The sequence below is a fragment of the Vulpes vulpes genome, chromosome 3, assembly GCF_048418805.1.
Source record: "Vulpes vulpes isolate BD-2025 chromosome 3, VulVul3, whole genome shotgun sequence".
Classification (NCBI taxonomy): domain Eukaryota; kingdom Metazoa; phylum Chordata; class Mammalia; order Carnivora; family Canidae; genus Vulpes; species Vulpes vulpes.
In genome coordinates, this window is record NC_132782.1 from 144903081 (window position 1) to 144919193 (window position 16113).

General features: G+C 39.4%; 1 protein-coding gene across 6 annotated transcripts in view; it reads right to left on the reverse strand.

The window, feature by feature from the left end:
* Positions 1 to 2736: 2736 nt before the first annotated feature.
* ST6GALNAC3 (ST6 N-acetylgalactosaminide alpha-2,6-sialyltransferase 3) overlaps positions 2737 to 16113 on the reverse strand; it is a 518301-nt gene continuing 504924 nt past the window's right edge. For all 6 annotated transcript variants that reach the window (XM_072754848.1, XM_072754850.1, XM_026004724.2 and 3 more), the window contains 2 exons: positions 6147 to 6254; positions 2737 to 5074 (listed from right to left, as the gene is read on the reverse strand). In XM_072754848.1, the coding sequence (XP_072610949.1) occupies positions 4888 to 5074; positions 6147 to 6254 (295 nt within the window). In that variant the 3' untranslated portion in view covers positions 2737 to 4887. The remainder of the gene's footprint in view (positions 5075 to 6146; positions 6255 to 16113) is intronic.

Genomic DNA, 16113 nt, shown 5'->3' on the forward strand with positions numbered 1-16113 from the left:
TACCTTCCAGAAGAGCATCTGGCCTCGGAGATCACATGTGGTAGAGAAGGTGCGGAAACAAAGGGGAGCGTTTCACTAGCAGGTGCAGATAGGGTATTTCACTAATAGGCAGCTGAATTGGTTTGAGGATTGGGACACCTTGGTTTCTGGAGATAATTTGACAATAGGACATGCTGGTTACACCAAGCAACTTCCATGCTCAACAGCTCTTAGAGGAGTATCAGTGGCTTCATCATCCTCAACAACAATGAAGCAAGAAACTCACTTTTGCATTCCTTAAATTAGGCCGAGAATTTCATGATAGCATAATGTGGTATAGTCTTAGCAATAAACATAGATAACAGAGAATATGGAAAACTACTGGGATATGTCCCTTCAATTCTGTGACTGTTTCTGCACGTCAGTGTGAAGATTTCTCTGATCATGAGTAGAATCAACATTACTAACGGGAGCCCTTGAATTCCAGGAATAGACTTTCAGTAAAGACATTTATGCATTTTTCCAGCTACCATTCTGTGCTTAAAAAAAAAAAAAAAAGTAGTGGGAACAGTAGTAGAGAAGAAGACCTGAGATAAGAATTTGAGTCTCAGTACTTCCAGTAGTCTGTGTGACAGCCGTGGGCAAGTCACTTCACTTTTAGAGATCTATTTCTTCAACTCCAAGATGGAGAAGTTGGGTCGGCTGGTCTCTAAACCCCTAACAGCTCTAAAAGTCTGGAATACTAACAAAGGCTAGCTAGCACTGAAGAGTCATTGGGTCTAGGAATGCTATTAAAATTATGAGGTCTTGCCTTTTAAAAACGCAGTTCAGGGAAAAGCATTTTTTCCCCTCATGGCTCTGGGACTATAAATCATTCGTTGTGCTAAGGCATGCAAACACCTGACACGGGGCAACATAGTTGTTCTTTGCATTTGACAAGCCACGTTAAATGTTAGATGGGTATATTGTTAAAAAAAAAAAGCAAAATAAAAAGAATTATAATATTCTTACTTATTATTAAAATTTTAAAAAACTAAGCTTTCAATTAGCATCCAATTAATATGACCAGGTGAAGAATTTAATGTTATATTTTTTCCTAAGAAGTGAGTCTCCTCTGGTGGCTTTATACTTCTGGAAAGGTCAGCAAAGTCCCCAATTCAGACTCTTGCTCCCACAACGGCTGATTCATTTCAAATCCTCAAAAAGCAATCTCCTTATATACTTTCCTCTTTTCATAATGGTCACAGTTCTCTAACCATATAATAAAAATCATGCAAATCTGAGTTTTGCTTACGCCAAAGACAGGCTTATTTGAATAAAGGGACCAATGTTCATCCACTCCAGAGTGAATGCAGCTTGATGTAGTGTTTTTCAATGTGACTTTAGCTGAACTGCTATCGTCAGAGCCTGCACCACGGATCGCTGTACTTATAGGTCTGATCTGTAACAACGGTGGCATCTAATTGTGCTCTCAGGTCTAGATTTAGCAGCTTCTCTAGCTTTATTCTGGGAGCCAGTCACTGAATATTATTTTATGTACTCTTTACAATTGGGATATTTAATTTGGATTTTTGCCTTATTTTTCAACAAGATTTAAAAATGTAAACCAACAAATTTCATTGAAGTCTAAAATAGGTTTCCTGTGATTCATACACATCACTGACGAATATAGGATTGCAGGTATGCTTTTATACACACACACACACACACACACACACACAAATTGACTCTGTGCATATATACAAACATCTTCCCAAATTGGTTTTTCTTTGATACATTTCATAGCAAGGTAAGATATAGTCTAGAAGTTTTCTAATTCACTTTACCATCATAACAATATAAATCATTACTACTTAATCACTAGGCTAACCTAGAAAGGATTCAAATATTAATTTAAAAGCCCTTTTAAAATTTAAAAAATTTCCTTCCTTTTTTTCTAGAATCTTGCAGAATTAAAAGGAATATTTACCCTATTATTTCTAGCTTGCATGTTTTATGCTGATTTCAGCAAATTGTGGCCATTTTCAATAGTCCAGTTGCCTAGAGCCTTGGATGGAATTGAAATGTGTTTGGGTTTTTTTACAGATGTTAATTAACTTCTGGAATACATACATCAGTGATGAGTGAGCTCAGTTGAATTTTTCAATGTTCAGCTGCTGGATGAAACCTCTCAGTTGACTAGAACCAGTGAAATTGGCCAGAAATTTGTGTGACAAGTTTGAATTCCTCCTTTGTCATTCTCTTCTCTATCCATAAATCTTAGATGAAAAATTTCTCAATATGGGAGAAATTACACTTTGTATTTCCATTAGAATCAGGAAGCTGAAGGTAAAGAAGAGCAGGAAATGGAAGCAGAGAACATTAAGACTGCAGAGAAAAATAAGTTACGTGATTCTATCAAAATGCTGATTGCACTGGGAATCATCCAATTAGGTTTCCAAATTGAGAATAAGGTTTGTTTTTTTTGTTTGTTTGTTTCCCACTTTTAGAAAAAAAGAGATGAGAGATACAACAATAAAAAGTGGGGCTGGGGTTTAGTTAAGAAAAAAAGGGGGGAAGGCACAGGAAAGAAAAGAGGAGGGGAGGCCACCCTTACCACTCCAGAGGAAGCACTGCTTATTCCATACCTCCTGCCGCAGAGTGATGGTGGGCACTGCAAAGTCTTTTTCATGGAGATGCAGGAGAGCAAGGACGAACAAACAGATTTAACCCTCCATTTACCAGAAAACTAAATAAATTGTGTCATTCTCTGAAGCATTCTGATAATCAAGTGTTCCTTTTTATTTAAAAGTGGAACTTCTATATCACAACAGGGGGGAAAACAATCTGTATTATAATTTTAACATTTGCATCTGTTTATTTTTCTTTGAGTGGGCATTTCCAGCCATCATTCGCTCAAAAAAGAAAAAAATACCCTGACACACATAGAACTGAAAACCACACGAGGAAACAACAGAAGAATAACAGCGATAACAGTTCCACCGATGGAAGTGGCATTTGGCCATTTTCACGGACTTGAGTGTTGGGTGTTATACAAATGGCAGTGGAGAGCAACAAAGCCTTTTTGCTCAGGACGGCCCATCAAATGGGAACTTATCGTGGGACTTAGCACACTGGTTAGAGCTGCAAAGAGCTCCTGAGGTGAAGTGTGTCATCACTTTCATCTTCCACAGCATTCTGTCGGTTAGGCTTGGCTGTGTCTTTTGAATCCTTTGCAAGGATATTTCTGGTCCCTCGTCTGCTCTCTCAGCAAATCAATGTTCTAATATTTAATGGGCCACGAGTGTATGGAGAACTATGTCATCTCAAGGTGGGGACAGGAAACTATTTCTCTGTGTTCATTCCCTACTGTTATCCCTGCTTCCTCATCTTTTCTCTACCTAAAAAGATCATTAAAAAAAAAAAAAATCAAAACTACCTATCTTCACAGGTGTCCTAGTCTATGGCCAAGACCATCCTTGTGATACTTTTTGCATAATCCTGATATGATATATTGTATTTGGCACTGAAATCACTTGGTTACTAGTCTACATAAATGCTATTCTATACAAATATTAGCAGAGGGAAAGATCTGGAAATCTGCATCAAAGCAATTAACAAATTACAGATCATCTGCTGAGGAGATGTCAGAATGTGTAGGCAATTGCCCAGTAGGGTGGTCACGGGCATCACATAGGACAGCATATGTATAAGAACTTTAAATGACAAAGCACTTTGGACATTAAGGTCATCATTAGTGTTGTTATTATGGTATAACAACTGATACACTGAGGGGAAAATAAACCCCTAGAAGGCAAAAGCTCTGGTCAGATTTAATACAAGGAATCATTTCCTCTCCATGTCTAACAGTTGGCACTTGACAAGATAATGTAATGTACGGAGGGATGCATCTGAGCCTATAAAGTAGAAATTTGAATATACAAATATATATTATGAAGTATGGTAGGATACAAACTGATGTAAAAATATGCTTTGTTTTCCTTGTTTCATGATTTTAAAAAGCATATATTTTTGTGTTGTTGGATGTTGAAGCAGAGTTAGCAAACCCTTTTGGTTATGTTTTAAGAATGCTTTCACAGTATATGTTATTACAGTGTTGGTATCTTACATGTTAAATAGCTTTCTGAAATATTTAGGACTCAACCAAAAATAACTAAGCTGTAATAGAGATCACTCTAGTGACATGTTTAGTTATGTTGTTTGGGGTAGTGAGAATGGAGCGGTGAGAGGGAAAATTCATCAAGATTTTCTAGTTGGCCCATTTTGTTTGAATTGTTGAAGAATCCCGATTGGTAGGATGTCGGTGATATGTTCATTGTTAGGAAATGGCCTGAGGCGTTAGCTGTAGGAGGTCCTGTAGGACCATGGTTTGTCAGGAAGAGATTCCTTCCCTGCCTCTAGGCTAATTAGTAACTATGGTACGGTGCTTGTACCCAGATAGCATTTCTTGGGTCAGTGTCTGACAATCAACCATTCTTCAAAATGGTGGAGCTGCTCAAGTTCAAGAGACCATAGAGTCAATAATCTTGCCTCATGAGGCCAAATCCCATGGCTTTTGAGAGTTACGCACTGTCCAAGAATTCTGAGCAGCTATCTTGAAAGGTAATCTTCCCAATTCTTAGGTCACTGCTGTCATGTTACTGGCCTTCGTTTCAATTCCAGTTAAATTATAAAGTGCAGTATGTAATGTTGAACCTTCAGAAAGAATGTAAAGAGCACATCCACCCTCTGTGAAACCCCAAGTTCAAATTACTGGCAGAGTCACCATCCATATCTGAGAATGTACAGAAACTCGATCATCCCTGTTGTTGTCTTTATCGTCATCATCATCCGCATCAGCATCATCAGCATCACAGTTGTGGTATTATGGTGGTGTCAAGTGTTGTGGCAAGATCAAAAAAACTAACATCAAGACACTGTCCAGTTTGGGTGTGTGAATATTATCCTGTGTTTCTTGGCCCATTTAGCAAATACTTTCTTTTCAGTGATAAACCTATGCCCCCCATATGGAGCATGTTCATGAAGAAAATATTCATCACACTCATCTCTTCCTTGTTCATAGTAATGATAGGGGACTTTCCTGTATCCTTCTGTCCTAAAAAAGAAAAAGAAAAGAAAAAAAAAAAAGGAGAGGAGAATTGAGATGAAGAATGAAGCATTCATTTGCAAGAATCCATTACGTGCCTAGTAAATGCATTTACTTGCAAAGCCATGCGTGATTCTTGTCCGTGAACTCAGTTAAAAGCTATTATGTATAAAAGCTTTTAGGAAGATGTACCAGATTCTTAGTGCTTTAATAAATCAAATAAAATTTATATATCACACCAATGGCATTTGAACATATACCTGTCTTTGAAGGAGGAAATGGTGGATAATGGAGGCAAACTTTGGCTAGTCTGATGCTGTCGCGGAGCTTGAAGAAGCTTTCTGATTTTTCAGGGTCAGATATTTGGTTCTTCTGTGCTCCCTTATACTTATTGTGAGGGGAGAAATATTTGATCATGGAGATTGTGGCTTAGTTACCATTTTGACCATATGATTAAAATACTCTCTGAGTTAAATTGTGCAAGTTGTTAGTAGGGAAATATATTTCATTACCTTGGTGACGCATGGAGGGTTTGTTTTATTAAATACTTAGAAACGAGCCCTCCAGCGAGGGTATACTGTGGATAAACATACCTATTTTAAATAAGGGTCTGGTGGATTACTCATTTATTAGTGAAATATAATTTCCAGGAATTCTCGTTAAGCTGTCAGCTTCTCTGAGGCTTCAGGACATTTTGTCCTTCATGATCAAATAGAACCATTGCATAGCTAGCTATCCATCAAGCCATTAGAGCAGCAGAAATGACAAACTTGCTTTGCAAATTAAATAACCACTAAACTTGTTCTGTATTTCCAAGCCACAAATCCTTGATAAGCCACTGATTAAGGGAAAAATGTTCCTTCTGACATTTGACATTAGATTGTGGTAAATATTTTTCTTTTTATCACCCCTAAAAGTCACAACTTGATGCACTGACAATAAAATGTCATGTCAGCAAAGAGCACCAGGAAATAATTGTTGCTTTATCTGTTTCTCCGATTTATGGTATTAAAATGAATTGTGATATTTTGACAAGATATCAGAATTGGAGATGCATAAAAATAATTTCCTGTGATCTTACTTGCAGTAGGTGTCATTTATCATCCCGTAGACGTGAATACCATAACAGGCATCCATGGCCAGAATGAAGGTAAACCATCCCGTGCTGAGATAAGAGCCAGACTGGACTCTGTGGGGGAACAATAACAAACAACAATAACAAACAAAACAACACAAAAACAAAAACAAAAACAAAAACACACACACATAACAACAATAAAGTGTGGTGAGAAATGAGAAACCTTTTATCAAAAAACATAGCACTTGTTATCAGGAAAAAGCATTAAAGAACTTGACAATCTGTCAAAGATACACACTTATTTTGAATTATCTCCGAATAATTTATACGTATGCTCTCACTCTTACTACCTTAAGCCTAGAAGCTATGCTGTATGGAAGAGAAGCCATATGGCAAATATCTGAAATCAAATAATCCTGCTCCCTTCGGGTAAAAAATAATTTATTTGATTTTCCGTAAGATACAAATTAGTGCTGTATATCAAAGGACGGGTTTTCTAAAGTTGCTTGGAGCCCTGATGGAAACTGAATGATAATGGTGTTATCCTGCTTACCTGGACATATCACTTTCTTAAAGACTTGTTGGGTTTCTAAGCGTAAATTGGATGCAGTGCAGGTGAATGACTTGGTCTGTGAAAGCATCTGGAAAGTTTTCCTTTACTGATTTCTAGGCATCATGAGACAAGACTTTTCCTTTGTGAGGCTTGTGTTACCAATCTCTTCAACACATTTTTATTGAACACCTACTATGTGCAACCACTGTTGTAGATGCTGGCGATATAGCAATGATCAAAACAATCAAAGATTCCCTATAGATTTGGAGGTGGCTATGTTTATCAAGGCTGGCCTCAGAAGGCCTCTGATAAGGGGAGCAACGTTCCAGGTTGGGGGGTGAGGGGGGGAGAAGAAGGTTGTTGTTGGTGGTGGTGGGGAAATAGGAAGAAGCCATGTGGAACATATTGGAAAAGGCAGTGTCATCTGTGAAGTCTTTTGACTCTCATCTCAGCCATATTAAGAATGGGCCTTGGGCCTGGACCACTTCCTTAATAAGAGATAAGGAGCCCTCACAGCCTGTGCCTGGCTATTGCCTTATGTGGGGATATCTCTCCCGGATTCAGGCTCGATGTGCGCTCCTTTGTTCTGCTTAAGTATATGTGTTACATGACACCTGGTCAATCCCATACTAAACCTGTCCCCTGCCAAGAGTGGAGAGGGTCTTTCAGTTGCATGCAGTCCAATGGCTCTGAATCAGGTGCCAGGAAGGACCCAATGGCCATGAGGACCGAGGCTCACTATTAGAGCTGATCTTCTTCTGTCTCTTTATGCGAGTAAAGCATTGCTCCACCCAGTGTTTGACTGTGTTATGTTTTTCTTGGCGATTCAAATAAGACACAGTGGGAAGAAGGGCTTGGACTTCTACCTCTGGTGATAGGAGACAGATGCCACTTGTTCAACAGACCATATGAGAGAAAAATGTTCCAGGAAGAGGAAATGTAAAGGGCAAAATCACAAATGTGGAAGTGTGCTTGGTATGTTTGAGGAAAAAGGAAGATGGGAATCGTAGTAACTGAGGGGGAGAGTGGCTGATGTAGTTAGGTGTAGTGCTGATTGAGAGGGGTGGCCGAATTTCAATGGTTTAAAGGAACGCGGGATGAAAAGCTGGATCTCTGTACTTGGTCTTAGCAAAGGGGACCCAATCCATCCAAAACAGATGACTGTCTATCCTCGTAATCTCTTCCTATAGGAACATTAGGGTCTCACCGGGTTATTTGGCAACTAACTAACTGTGCAGCACAACTTTTAAAAAATACTACATTTCCTACCTTCCATCTAGACCTCTTGGCATACTGGAGCATGGCCAGCTCCTCTAGAAACGGACACTTTAGCTACTGATAACCACTCTCTGGGTACAGCCTTTCAGCCAGTAGTCACTTTCCACTGATGTCCTATATTATTGGCGTAGCTCTCCAGTACCAAGCAATTGGTGTGCTATAATTAGAACTCTGAATTCTTTGATTCTTCATTTTTAAAAATATAGGCATTGTTTAGTATCAAATTAACTTACAAAATGTAAGCATCTCAGGAGCACCACGAGCTCACAGAGCATTATGATAACTGGACTTTCTCACTTTTATTTTAATTGACTTTGGGGGATTTGTAAGGAGAGATAAACCCAATCCACGTAATATCCATCCCCTCTGCTCACCAGCCCCTGAGCCTGAATTGCCACTGTGTAAGTCGTCTTCCTTTGTATTTCCTGGTGTGTCTTCTAAACGGAAAATATTCCAGAAACAGGATCACATAGAGTTACATGCACTTTCCTCTGTGATAAGAATAGTAGCAGCAGCATGGGTTAGGAATGGGTGCCAAATGGTGGGAAGATGTACCAGAGGGAGGTGGAATACGCTCAAGAGCAACTTTGCTTATTATACAATTTAACTCGCCGTCCATCCTGTGTTCTGGGGTCTGAGGGGGAGCAGCGATGATGAGAACTGCCTAACGCACCATCTGCTTACAAGTCCTTATTTGAAAATTGGGAGAGATCAGAAGAGGCAAGAGTCTTGATTAAAAGCTCCCAAATTGAATCTAGAAATTTTGTCTGCATACTGAATTTTTTCCCGTTATATTCTTACTTGAACAATATACCCCCTTTACTTTTTTGCCTTCTCATTCTCCTTTTTTTCAATATTTCTATCCTCTCTATCCTTCTCATTGCTAGGCTGACCATGTACTAGCAGAGATCACTAAAAATTACAGAACTTATTTGTACATGATGAGAAAAATAGGTTTCATCTATTTATTTTTTAAACAGTTATTACAATCCTATGTCAGAAATTATATTATATATAATTATATATTATATAATATAACTCACAACCCTGAGATCAAGACCTGAGCTGAGAAATCAAGAGCCAGACACCTAACCAACTGAGTCATCCAGGTGCCCTGTGATGAATATTTTCATAAAGAATACATGGTGTTGTGGGATGGCATACCTGTCAAAACAATCACAACACATGTAACAAAACACAAGCCCATGTGTTTCAGTCAGTACAGAGAGCAGTATGGAATTGAGAGTATGGATACCTAGTTTCACGTTCCAGCTTTGCCACTACCAAGCCTTGGACAATGTATTTAACCTCTATGGGTCATCTTAGTTTCCTTGTCTCTAAAATGAGATATTACTCAGCCATCAGAAAAGACTAAAACCCACCATTTGCTTTGATGTGGATGGAACTGGAGGGTATTATGCTGAGTGAAATAAATCAATCGGAGAAGGACAATCATCATATGGGGAATAAAAGAAGTACTAAAAGGGATTATAAGGGAAAGGAGGGAAACTGAGTGGGAAAAATTAGAGAGGGAGACAAACCATGAGAGACTCCTAACTCTGGAAAACACATAAAGGGTTGCAGAAGGGGAGGAGAGTGGGGGGATAGAGTAACTGGGTGATCGGCACTAAGGAGGGCACTTGATGGGATAAGCACTGGGTGTAATACTACATGTTGGCAAATTGAACTTCAATAAAAACAAAAACAAACAAACAAATACATAAATACATGAAGTGTGCCTTAGGCAACAGACAAAAAAATGAGATGGTTGAACCAAGTCATATCTAAGGTTTGTTCTACTTTTAAAAACAAATGCCTCTGTGATCATCACCCTCAATAGTCAATCTGTTTTAAGCTTTACCCATTCTACAGTAATACGCTCCACACATGCTGAATGTGTAACTAACAAACACATTAATCAGTCAGACTTCATTTAATGCCCACTTGTGTGGTGGGCCTGCCACTAAATGTCTGAGGCACATATAAAAAGGGTATAAAGTTTCACCTCACAATGGTGGTGGCTATAGTCGCTTAACTTTTCTATCTTTCACTTTACTGCTCCTGGAACATGCTGGAATGGCTGTCCAAGACCAAGGACACAATTAGATCATAGTATTGAGAGTAAAGATTAATTTGAGTGAGAGGAAAAGTAAACTGAAATTAGGACAAATTGTGTTTCCTTTTGTGTGGTTTTCCAGGAGTCAGTTTGTCCATAGAGTGGCTAACTGTCAAGGACCTAGATAATATTATAGCTCCAGCATGAGAGGCGGGGGGAGGGGGGGATCATCATTTTTGCGACATGTGGACCTCAACTCTGCAAAACAAGGTCTCCTGGCTCATTCTGGTCCAACCCAGAGTAGTCACTTTGAGTGTTCAACAACAAACTTTGAGAACAGAAGCAAAGGATAAATAGGGTAAAGTTGTCAAAGTGGTTCCTCTACATATCTATCTTCTCTTTACTACACGAAAAGAAGGTCAAGAATGTCAGAGTTTGGCATCTGGTCAAAGATCTTTCCATCTTATCAATTAATAAGGTAACTTTGCCATGTCTCTGATAGTTGATTACTTTTAAGCTTAATCTATTATTTTAAGCAAAACCTTATTTTGTTTCTGGATAGACAGATCATAAGAGTTAGGCTGAAAATCTTCAAGCTGTGTTGCATTTGGTTCAGACTGTGGGGACACATACTGCTTAAGTGCCTTGTCCTAAAAACAGCACTTTAATTAGACAGTTGCATTTTCTCTCTCTGGTGCCTCTGATAAATTTGGGATGTGAAATCATGTGAGGTTTCTTACCCATAGTACATGCTGGGGATAGCAAAGTGGTGTCTTCTCAAAAAACTTGGAGCTAATGTCATGTAAAGAATACTTTTGGTGGAGTAATGGCAACCACTAGATTAATCCAGGAATTCTTCTGAACAATTGCCCTGGCGATCTGGGTCTCTAATGAGACTCGCTGGCCTGGATGGCACTGGCTCTGGGAATTCTTTACATCATTCCAAAGTCCTGCTGTGTGGGTGTTCTAGAAATGAGGATGTATAAATTACACCCAACTAGACCTTTTGAGGTCCAATAAAAACAACAAAAAGACTTGAGGTGATGTATGTGAACTTGTTTATGCTTTTTAGCTAGAAGAGACCTAGTGATGACTATCAGATGCTTTTAAAAATTCTTAAAGGGTCTCCTCTGGGGCCAAATACTGTCTTGTAATTTGTCACTCATGCACACGGCACTAACTATGTACCAGCTGGCCATCAGCCATAGCACTTCTTATACCTTCTACATTTGGGGATCGATAAAAACAATTATTGTCATCTACAAATAAACAATCAAGATTCCCATAGGGATGATAAGGGAATTTAAGCCCCTAATTCAATACAATAAGAAAGCTTAAATTAATGCAGCAGAATAATGAGCCGTGCAGAGGAAAATAAAGGCAGGAGTGTTAAGAGGAAGCTATCAATCATCTGTTTCCACTGGCCAAGCTTCGCATCCCACTGCTCCTTGGTAATCAAGATACTTACTACTTGGAAACTACTTAAATTTACTTGCTCATCTCTTGGAAAAATGATGCTGTCAACACCTTGATATAGCACATGCTTGAAGGCATATCATTTAAAATATGATCTTTCATCTAGTTTATTACCAATAAAATATAAGCTACCTTGCCCCTTGATGTTTACTTACTGTTTCTGGATGTCTAAAGGTCATCACATGCCCACAGGGATTCGTTGTCTGTCAAGCTATCCTTATTTCTTACCAATCTCAATCTTTTTGGCTGTCAGCATGCTTCATTCACCTGTACTTTTGCTTCTGAGCATGCTTGCTCATCTTCTCATTTCTGGAAACATATTGTGAAGCATTTTCCTCCTATCGCCTGATCAGCTGGAACTTTCTCATGACTGAGATCTCCCTTTGGGGGAATTTCAGAGGAGGAACTGAAGAAACTAAAATGGATACTCTTCAAAAGAAAACGGGATTACATTGAATCTACTATTTATTCACAGGACCCTCTGCTAATTACTGAACACCTTTGGCTCAATGACTTGGGTTCTGAGCTCAAGAAGCTTATCTTTGATGGATGAAGTAATAGCACTTTCTCCATGTCAGAGTTTCTCAATCTCAGCATTATTGATATTTTAGATGAGATCATTCTTTGTGTGTGTGTGTGTGTGGTGGGGGGTGCTGCTCTGTGCAGTAAGTTCTTTCTCGTATCTCATCAGATTCCCCTCTGTCCCCAAATCACCGTGCTCTAAAAAGGCAATAGATTTCTTGATTCCCCAGTGCCTACTCTTGACTTGAGTGGCTTGCCTTGAGGATGTCCTTGATCCTAAAAAGCCAGGTTCCCTCTAACTACAGTTCCCATTCTGCCCACTGCACTCACTGTCCCACTGGTTTTCTTCAACTACCAAACATCTTACTTCTTTATCTTTCTTTACAAACCTATCCAAAGCCATTCAGATTTGGTCAATACTAAATCATTATCTTACCTTTAATACAACCCCAGGAATCAGCAAATTCACCTGGTCTAGACCCAAAGGGCAAGTCCTGACCTGCCATGGGGAATTTGCAATAGGAAAAGGCAAAATGTGTCAGGTAGGAACAAGGATGAGGAATCTAGTTGCTTCTGTTTCTGGTTGCTTCCTCTTCATGGAATGATTCCCTTAGGGGGCCTTTGGCTCAAACTTTGCAGCCTGAATTTTACTGTTTCTGACCCATTTCCTCTAGGAACTGTTGAAAACAAGGCCTGGGGCACTCTACACTAACATTTTAAAAAGCATGATTATCATTTATCAAAGCCCAAAGGGGATCAAAACCCTCCCAATGATGGAGGTTTACTGGAGATCACAATATTGGCAGCTGCTTCCGAATCTGTTATACTCCGGAGTAAAAAGGGAATTTGAAAAAAAAGAATTAATCAATATTTCACGTCTTGTTTTAACACTCTTGGATCTCAGTTCTCTCATCAATACACTACCCTGGCAGGATAAATAAAAATAGCAAAGTAAGTTTCCATATACCTTCCTAGGGAGAAGAAATACCTGACACAATACAGATTCTTCAATTAAAAACATTCTTTCCCCCATTTTTTCCCCCAAAAGCCCATGGATACTGAAAGAATACATTTAAACAAAGAGACTGGGCAAGAAAAACAGCTGATGATTTTCAGGAGCACCTTGGGATTCAATCTAATATTGTGAACCAGTCTAATGGAAGCAGAACTCAAAGGGTGGAAACAATTTCAGCTGTCCCTTAGTCATATATTTTTGTATATTATTCGATTGTCAGGAGCTATGGAAATACTCTGGAGCTTTCCCATTATATTAACACTGTATATTTCTACTATCTATCAGTGGGACCTGCCCAGCAAATCTGGAGGCAGCAGCAACTTTCTGCAAATCAGGCAGGAGAACTCTCGATCTTGAATCATTTGCCAACGGACATAAACTTCTCAAATGGAGAAAAATATCATGCTGTAGATGGTGATTCTTAAAAGAATGCACCAAATGAAAGGAATCCAGACCTGAAATACACTGAAAAATGGACCATGAGTAGAGTAAAGCAGTACCCCTCAGAGGTAGACTCCCAATCAGCTAATGTGAAACGCCTGTGCTAATCAGGTAGGCCCTTGGACTGTGAATATAACAAATAGTTTTCCTGCCATAGAATCAACAGGACTCTCTGACTCTTGATGAATCTGATGAAACTGTACAAAAAGGAGCATAATAAGAAACGACTGTGTTCTTTTCAAAGTGTACATTTAAAAGTAAAATGGTACCGCTCCTAAAGGTATGATGTATGGCTGCTGTAGAAATAGAAGATAGCACTCACAAAAATTACTTTGTTCATTCATCTCAAAAATTAAAAGGTTATTTTGCTCTTGCCCTCTGGCTTTAAAGCCCCTTACATTGGAAATACTGATTTCTGCGATGGCATTCACTTTCTCAAAAGAAAAATGGAACCTCAAGAACGGCAGGGATGGATGGTGGAGATCTTGTGGGCCTACTTCATTAGGGTGGGTCTTGTTCCTCAACCACAGGATATTCCCTCCAAATTCTTTTTTTTTTTTAAAGATTTTATTCATTTATTCATGAGACACACACATACACACACACAGAGGCAGAGACACTGGTAGAGGGAGAAGCAGGCTCCATGCAGGGACCCTGACGTGGGACTCGATCCCAGGTCTCCAGGATCACGCCCTGGGCTGAAAGTGGTGCTAAACCACTGAGCCACCCAGGCTCCTCCCTCCAAATTCTTAAGTTGAAGTGCTCATGCCCGATGTGTTGGCATTTGGAGATGTGGTTTTGGGGAGGTAATTAGCTTTACATGAGGTCATGAGGACGGGGCCCTCATGATAGGATTAGTGCCCTTCCAAGAAGAAGAAGAAATACCAGAGCTCTCTTTTTTTCCCATCACTGGAGAAGACAGTGAGAACTCTTTGAGCCAGGAAGAGGGTTCTCACCAGAAACTGTCCATGCTGGCACCCTGATCTCAGACTTCCAGCCTCCAGAACTGTGAGAAAATAGGTTTCTGTTGTGTTCAGGCAAGGCTGTTTTGTTATGGCAGCCCAAACAGACTAAGATGATGGGCATCTCTCCCACAAACCAAACTCTCCACTCTATTTTCCAGGACTTCTCCTGAACTCTCTGGTCTAGTCATGTGCGTCCGTTTTTTTGCTCCTTAAACACATCACCAGTTTCTGTCTTTTTACTCACTTTGCTGATGTCTACCTTCCTTCTTCCTGAAATGCTCTCCCCTCACATCCTCTTCAGTTTCTAACCTGGTCAAGCTTATTCTGCTTACCCTTATCCATTCACGCTTTAGGTGTGAGACCGGGTACCATGCCCAGAAAATACCAAGTTGCCCTTGATCTTAACTCAGGATCAAGTGGGGGAGATAAACTCGATGACCACGTTCAGAAATAGGGCTCTCAAGAGGGTAACTCTCTGCAAGTGCTATGGGACCACCGAGGGACGAGCAACAGACATAGCGGAGGGAAAGTGGGGAAGGTGATTCTTTCCCAATTGGAAGTAAGAGCTGAGCGGTGGATCAAGGCTGCATAAGAATATCAGGCAGAAAAAGGGGAAGGAGAAGCCTTTCAAACAGAGGGAATGGCCCCTGCAGTTACACTGAGGTATGAGAATAAAGGGAATACTGAAGCGTTCTCATCTCTCCTCTAATCTGGAATGGACCTCAACGCATCATCCGTGTTTATTTCCATAATAGATTATTGGTTAGAGACAGGATGCATACATAACACTGATTTATTTTTCTTCCTTACATTATGCTTTGAAATATTAGAGATATTCTGATGTTCTATATAGCTAGTTTTTTTCAGATGATGGAAATTTATGGATCTGGAGAAAAGTATCTAGGGAAAAATCGACAGAGTTATGTTTTTTTCTTCCTCATTAAACTCCTCATTAATTCAGAATTGTGAACAAATGTAAACAATATATGACTAAGAATAAAAACAATTAAAATATGTGTGATGATAATGGATACAACAGTAGTGTTTGTCCGTGTTATACACTAGGTTATGAGGCATGAACAAACTTCTCTGAACTTCACTTACCACCAAGGAGCCTCCCTCAATACCCCTGGAGGCTCTTGACCTGTTCCATTTAAAAGGGAAATAGTTTTTAAATAAATGTCGAATTTACTGAATTTTTTTGACCAGTGGAAATGAAAACAAATACCATTGCTGCTTTAAGAGTGTGAACCTTTTAAAAAATACCTTTCAGCCCTAGAAATGCTGAACTAAATGACCTGTGAATGCAACATCTCCTCCACCGAGTAAAGTTTCTGTAAGAAGAGATGCTACTGTGTCCTTTTATACCTAATCTCTATTTCCAAACTCTGTTGTTTGCCTTGGATCTCTGGTTTACCTAAATGGCCCATAATTTCAAAGACATGAGAAATTCTGCGTAGCCTGTGTAGGTTCTAGTTTCAGACTATTTAAGCTACTCTAGAGGCCCTTGTCTCAGTGACCATAGATTTTCTTTCAATCTTCCTGTGTTAGGTTGTATTGTTCATTGCCTCCCAGAACATGGCTTGCTTGTGAATACAGTAACTTCCATGCCTCCTTGACTTTAGGCTTGGCCAAGTGATTTGCTTTGACCAATGGAACAGAAG